This window comes from Bombus impatiens, unplaced genomic scaffold (assembly GCF_000188095.3).
Source record: "Bombus impatiens unplaced genomic scaffold, BIMP_2.2 scf_0008, whole genome shotgun sequence".
NCBI classification, from domain to species: Eukaryota; Metazoa; Arthropoda; class Insecta; order Hymenoptera; family Apidae; genus Bombus; species Bombus impatiens.
Genome location: NT_176427.1, coordinates 58,392 through 65,432, shown reverse-complemented (window position 1 = coordinate 65,432; position 7,041 = coordinate 58,392). Strand labels below are relative to the sequence as shown.

The following is a 7,041-nucleotide window of genomic DNA, read 5'->3' as shown; positions in this document are numbered from 1 at the left end:
TGTATACTTAAAGAATTTATAACAAGGACATTACATAGTTTCATTAGGGAAATAAGCTTTCTTCTGTTATCTTAATTACCTTTTTATGCAATGTAGAATTCAGATATTTCTGATTTTTTTTAAATTGTGAACAGTAACGAAAGTAATTAAAGTACTTTAGTCATATATTTTATATATTACTCTATTTATTGAATATTGTATTGAATGAAAATATATAATATACATTAAGTTATTTAAATTTAGAAACTAATTATACAAATTTATAAGAAAAGGTGTAATATAATACAAAAAAATAATAAATAAGTATTTTTATTCTTCCCATATAACCAAACATTAAATTTTTATTTATATACCTATGCTGGACAATATCTTATTATCAATATGTGTATTATGAAAATCACTCTACATATAGTTGTAAATCTGGATTGATTTGTATAATACTATTTTCTAATTCTTTAAGATTACAGATTGGATTTTCTCTTAAATCAAGTAACTTTAATTTATGTTTCGTTAGTAATTGTAATATTTCTTCTAAATTATTTAGTTTATTATTTCTTAATGATAAAACTTCAAGATTCTGTAACATAGGAAACTCTTTTAAATTTTCCATTTGATTGCTTGAAAGTGACAATTTTTTACAACTTTGGAGTAAAGATAATTGATTTAAGGAATGTGATAAATAATTTGCACTAAGATTTATTTGCTCAAAGAAACTGAGATATTCGTTATTACTGAGTGTGGTTAAATTTAATCCAGAAAGATCAATTTCTATTTCTGTTTCTTGATCTTCTTCTATATTCCATAATTCAGAAATTTTGTATTCAATTATGTATTTGCTCCCTGAAAAAAAATTCATTGTTTAATTTCTAAATTGAATTAACAAATAATTAATTATTATAACTTAATCAAAATTATATTTTAACATGATTTTATATATTTTTCTAACAATTAATTCTATATCTAATTTTATAGCATTTATAAAAGTCATTAATTTTAGAATCAATTCTCCAATAAGGACAATCAATTTTATCAAACTTAAATTCTACAAATTAAAGTTAGCAACTGTAACATTTATATAAAATTTTTCAAATTTTTTAAATTTATATATTCAGCAATAATATAAACTTACTTAATCTTAAATAATCTAGAAATAAGTTCTGCAGAGTGTTTCAACCTTAACCAGACCCCTAAATATCTTCTTTATCTTTGTATAATTGCAACTTGTGCTGCTATCGTGTCAGACACAACTTCTCCTTTTACAAAGTGCATCACTACTGATTAACGTCATTCTGAGTACTTGTATTAAGACATACCCAAACATTGTCTCAGGATTTTATTTTATCAATATTCAAGATCACTTTGAGACTATATGATAGACAATATACGTATAGAGTAAATTTCCTGCCAAAAAATAAAAGTGACTTTCAAAAAGCTTGGTAAAAATTACCTTAAAATGAAATTTCTTTTCTAAAATATTTCTTTTTTGAACCATTCACATTATATCTTAAATATTTTCTAGTATCATTAGAGTTAAAAGAAATATGTAGCTGTTTGGTTAAGGATGAAACATTTTGTATATATATCATTAAATTTTTATAATTTATTCGTTAAATATACTTACGCAAATCTTTATAATAATTGGACCGAAGAGAATCAATATTAACAAGAACATTCAAATTTGTTAAAATATTTTCATAAAACTGTATAAAATCGATTTTCCTCATTAAAAGAATACTGGTTAAATAACCCCACTTATTATTAGGTTCCATTTCTACAAGTTGTTTGTAACTTGATAATTGTTCTAATAATTGATCTTTATTAGAACAGGATTTATATTTCCTTTTTCTATATATCCATTTCTGATTAACACAGAGTAAAGGATAAAGTATTCCTTCAATTTCTATCTGAACACTCTTTGCTTCATTTAACTGTTTTTTAAATTTTCCAAACCACAATTTCGAAATCTTTGTTTCATATAAAGATTTCCATTGAATGTTCTCATTTTCATTATTTATTTGTAGACATATTGACTCGGCTAGTATATTTTTATTAGCAAAAAGGATCACATTATTATCTTGTATTAAGGCTTGAGAAAGAATAGGAAGGCATTCATGGGTATCTAATAACCATCTTTGGTAGAACCAAGCACTAGTATCACTAGGATCTGTGAATGTGGCATTCATGACCAAATCTAATTCTAAAAGGGAAATGGTAATTTTGCTATACATATTACAAAATAGTGTCAAAGCAAACATATTTTACAAACGCTATTAATATTCCATAAAAGCATTACCTTGTTTCTTTTTTTCATTAATATTGTTTTGGTCAGAATTATGAAATATTTTTGATAACAATAAACTTCTGTAATGCCAGGAAGAATAATTAGAGAAATTATTTAGAATCTTTGAGGTAGCAAATTCAAATTCTTCTTCAGGAGAAATTTGTGCTTTTTGTACAACAAATTCCCTATAATTCCAACAATGAACTAAAATAGACCAAAAATAATATTTGTATATTTTAATATTTTGTAAATAATAAAAATAAAAAATTTAATAACATTAGTAACTTACAATTTCTGTCATCTAAATTTAAATACTTGGTGCATAACATTAGTTCCCTTTTCCAATCACAGTTTACTAAATGATTCATAATCCATATTCGTTGATACCATACCCAATAAGATTTAGGATTTTGTTTTAAACAATCTTCAGTAAGTCTTAATTCATTTTGATAATACTCCTCCAAAAGATTTTCATCCCTGTTTATAGTTATATTACATGTCATATAACGTTCATTTTGATGTTAATTTTTACTCATAATTGTTAAATTTAAAATTTAATAAATTTGTTACTTATATAATATTTGAATTTAAATATATATATTTATTATTCTGTGTTAGAAAAATTTTTCTTCATGAATCTTAAGGGATTAATACATATATATTTATAGTATCACTGTATTATGTATAATACGTTATATATAAAAAATTATATTAATAAAATATCAAATAAGATGTACTTATTATTTAATACTAAAGAGTTCAAATAGCTATTAATCATTAAAAAAATATTAAAATTATTGCTACCACATAATTACCAATCATTATTTGTAAATGCCTCTCTACGAATATTCCATAAAGTATAAATATCTGGATTTTGCTTTACCATACGTTCAGTAACCATCATCAATTCTTCATCATAAATCTTATCGTTTCTCTGTAATATATAACAATAAATAGTTACATTTTAATAAATTTAACTAAATTACTTTTTCTGTATTTTATTTTTTAATTCGGCTGCTTATTATTTAACTATATGAGATTATATAAACACAATTAGCACTATAATATATATTAAGTGATATATTTGTGAGATTACTTTCTTAAACACAATACTCATGCCAATTCTATAACGTGAAAGTTTTTCAGCTCTTTCCTTCTTCTTCAATGCTTCCTGTTCTGCAGTTGTTTGAACTTTTACTCTGCCATGCTGAAAATTTATTATTTTTTTTTTATTGCAAATTTAACCATATCAAATGTAAAATATACAAAAAGTATATATAACAATCAAATAATGGAAATGTTACATCAAAGGTATTAAATTATTTTATTTTTTTATTTATAGTATATACCACCTCTGATAGTTATATTAAAGTACTAATAATTTATAAGGATAATAATAAAGTAAAAGTACAGTTAAATATTAATTTTAATTACCATGTTGAATATCTCTCCTAATCTTTTTTAATATATAGATATATTTGATACTTTTACCTAACTTTGAGGTTAAGTTTGTTTGTACTGTTTTAATTATAAATACACAGATATGTAATATATATATTATATATATGTATTTATACTTTCGAGATTAATAGATATTATTCGTTCCTAATAGCTACACCAAAATTACATTATAAAATCATAACTTCATTTTTTTTTCAAACATCTAGTTCAGCTACGAAGCTTTAGATATTAGTTGACAACTATTGACAAGCTATATAATATATGCGCGCACAAATGTACATGTGTGTCACCAGGTATCATTTATATTTGAAGATGCTATTCGATTCAATATTTAACATTAAATTTTCGGTTTCTTTTATTCACAGACAATATGTAAATTACCGACTGTAATTTACATACTTTATTTAACTGTTACGCGTTTGTCACGCCTGCGCAAAATATATAGTACAGAAGTACAATATAAATTACATAACCTTTAAAATTTGTTCATGATACAAATTCAATAGTACATAAATAAAAATCAATTATCAACAATACCGGTGGAAAAAACGTTTTACTCAATTAACCTGTTGATATTATTGCATCTATTCTACAAATAAATTAAAATGAGTTTATTAAAGATCGAATATGAAATATAAATTTTTTCCTATAAATTGTAATTTATAAATGTGTAATATTAAATCCCTATCTTCTAAAGAATAAACTCTTTATAAAGTTAATAAACTGTTTATCAGAGCTAATGCAAAAGATAAGTGTTATTAATTATACATTTAGTGGAATAGTAAACAACAATAAATAAAAATACAAATTTGTGCTGGATATTTTCTTATAATTTTATTAGATTATTTATTAAATTTCGTATTAGAATGAAAATTAAATGTGAATAACGCGTGATCTATAAAGTTTATTACGAAAGTCATATATTTTGTAATTTTAATGCATAACCTTTTTTGTAATTGTCATATTACTGAGAGGAGCAAAATAATTTATTTAAGAGTAACATATTTAAAATAATTAATTTATTTTAATCTGTGTATATAATAAGACTTCATAATGTCTATATTGCAAAGACTGTCAAGATTTCCACAAAATTTATATTATGCAAAAAATGTTATTAAAAGATATCCAAAACGAAATGAAAGTATTTTATCAGCATCTCAACAATCTTCAATGCTAAGAACTGTATTTAAAGCAAGTCTGGTAGGAATTTCTATAGGATTTCCTGTTGGTATAGCTATTACCACAGGATATTCTTGGTATAAAAATATGGAAGCTTCAAAAACATATCACCTTCAAGGAAAAGAAGAAAAAATTAAAATACTTAAAGAAAAACCACCAATACCAGTTTCTAGAGAAGTATTTTGTGTTTACATATTAATTCATGCTTATTTAATTCAAAGCTTAACATTGGATTAATTTGTTTTTCATACATCAAAATACTTTCTTATTTTATTTTTATTGCAGATTATTTTTCCAGTGGACACTACTGAATTAAAATTAACTCTTTATCAATATCAGACATGTCCTTTTTGTTGCAAGGTAAAATATTCATATGTATCATTTATTTAGTAAGTACTGAATTAATAGTATGATAAAGATATAATTAGCAGCATGTATATTTTTCAAATGAAAATATAAGTGTAAAATATAGTAGCTAAATTTTAATCACATTTTTTTAGAAATAATAAATTATTGTTTTCATAAATTGTGATAATTGTAAGTATAAAACCACTTTAGGTCAGAGTTTTCTTGGATTACTATGGAATATCTTATGAAATTGTGGAAGTTGATCCTGTATTACGGAAAGAAATATCTTGGTCATCTTATAAAAAAGTACCAATACTTTTAGCACAAGTAGATTCAGGATATCAACCTTTAAATGATAGTTCAATGATTATTTCTCTACTAGCATCATATTTGAAAGAGAGATCCCAAAAAATTAATGATTTAATAGAATATTATCCAAGCATAGCAATGCATGATGAAAATGGAAGATTAAAATATGAAATTATGAATAAATACTTCTTAATGTATCAAGATAATTTACCTGCAAATAAAATTATGGATAAGATCATGTAAGTTCCATTGTAGAAAGAATAGTTATTAGTGGCATTAAAATTACAATACTAATACTTATATTTTATATTACTAATATTTATTTACGTTTTATATTTTGAGTAACATATTGTTCTAGGGAAGAGCGTAAGTGGAGAAAATGGGTTGATGATGAATTTGTGCACACACTATCACCGAATGTGTATAGAACACTTGATGAAGCCTATAAAACTTTCAATTGGTTTTCTAAAGTAAGTAGTTTAATAGCAGTTAAGCATCATAACACACTATATAACCAAGCAAGATAATATAATAATTTTAGCATTAATGTATAAATTAACTCCTTGCCATACTTTTACGAGTCTGAGTCGTGATGAGAATTTTGAGCTAAACTTGAATATCACAGGTCAGACTCGTGATCTTAATCTCAGGCCTAGTGTGAATGTCTTGAATGGTGTCTTTTTTCTAAACACGGGCACGGCTATCTACGCACTCAGTCGCACGATATCATGTTTTAAGTTCCGACACTGTCTCAGCCACTTCGGCTCCTTTCTCGACCATTCGGGTCAACGTTTGGGTCCAGATTCTTCCGAGTATGGCAAGGGGTTAAAAAAAGAAGGTAGAATGAAAAGATACTTTTCTAATCAATTAGGTTGGTAAATGGGAAGAATATTTTCCAACATGGGAAAGATTTATTATGATAAATGTAGGTGCAACAGCTATGTGGCTTATATCAAAACGATTAAAAAAAAGACATCATTTAAAACAAGATGTTCGACAATCTTTGTATGATGAAATCAACAAATGGTTAAACGCTATTAATAAACATGGTGGTACATTTATGGGAGGAGAAAAGCCTAATTTATCAGATCTTGCTGTATATGGAGTTTTGAAGAGCATAGAAGGATGCAGTGCTTTTAAAGATGCTTTAGATAATACAAACCTTAGCACATGGTATAATGCTATGACAAAGGAAGTAGAAACTCATTCAGGAAGCAAATATTTAATGACTAAATAATATAAATAAAACATATTGATTTGTATTGTTTACATTTTTATTATCTTATTGTTTACATTACAGTTCTATTATCATTTGTTTGTGATTATTTTTTCATAATTCATTTTGATCATTAAAGAATACTAGATAGAATAAAATTATATTTTATGCTCTTTTATATTGGTATCACTACAATAAAAAGACACAAGAGAGATTGTATTATAAACAATAAATTTGTAATTAAAGT

The 7,041-nt window shown here is 24.6% G+C and overlaps 2 protein-coding genes across 3 annotated transcripts; one reads left to right on the top strand and one right to left on the bottom strand.

Moving 5' to 3' along the window:
* Window positions 1–288: 288 nt before the first annotated feature.
* Window positions 289–3,872, bottom strand: LOC100743242 (geranylgeranyl transferase type-2 subunit alpha). Of its 2 annotated transcripts, XM_003484365.4 has the most exons (7): window positions 3,716–3,872; window positions 3,378–3,488; window positions 3,097–3,215; window positions 2,571–2,758; window positions 2,294–2,485; window positions 1,622–2,197; window positions 289–840 (listed from the first exon to the last, which is right to left on the bottom strand). In XM_003484365.4, the coding sequence occupies exons 1-7, from the start codon at window positions 3,716–3,718 to the stop codon at window positions 398–400; spliced, it is 1,632 nt and encodes a 543-aa protein (XP_003484413.1). In that variant the 5' UTR covers window positions 3,719–3,872; the 3' UTR covers window positions 289–397. The 2 variants fall into 2 exon arrangements, with proteins under 2 accessions (XP_003484413.1, XP_024221753.1); XM_024365985.2 differs by lacking the exon at window positions 3,716–3,872 and having other exon boundaries at window positions 3,382–3,488.
* A 666-nt stretch (window positions 3,873–4,538) lies between these two features.
* Window positions 4,539–6,968, top strand: LOC100743123 (prostaglandin E synthase 2). Its single transcript, XM_003484364.4, has 5 exons — window positions 4,539–5,098; window positions 5,207–5,281; window positions 5,480–5,817; window positions 5,937–6,048; window positions 6,450–6,968. The coding sequence occupies exons 1-5, from the start codon at window positions 4,796–4,798 to the stop codon at window positions 6,813–6,815; spliced, it is 1,194 nt and encodes a 397-aa protein (XP_003484412.1). The 5' UTR covers window positions 4,539–4,795; the 3' UTR covers window positions 6,816–6,968.
* The last annotated feature ends 73 nt before the right edge of the window (window positions 6,969–7,041 follow it).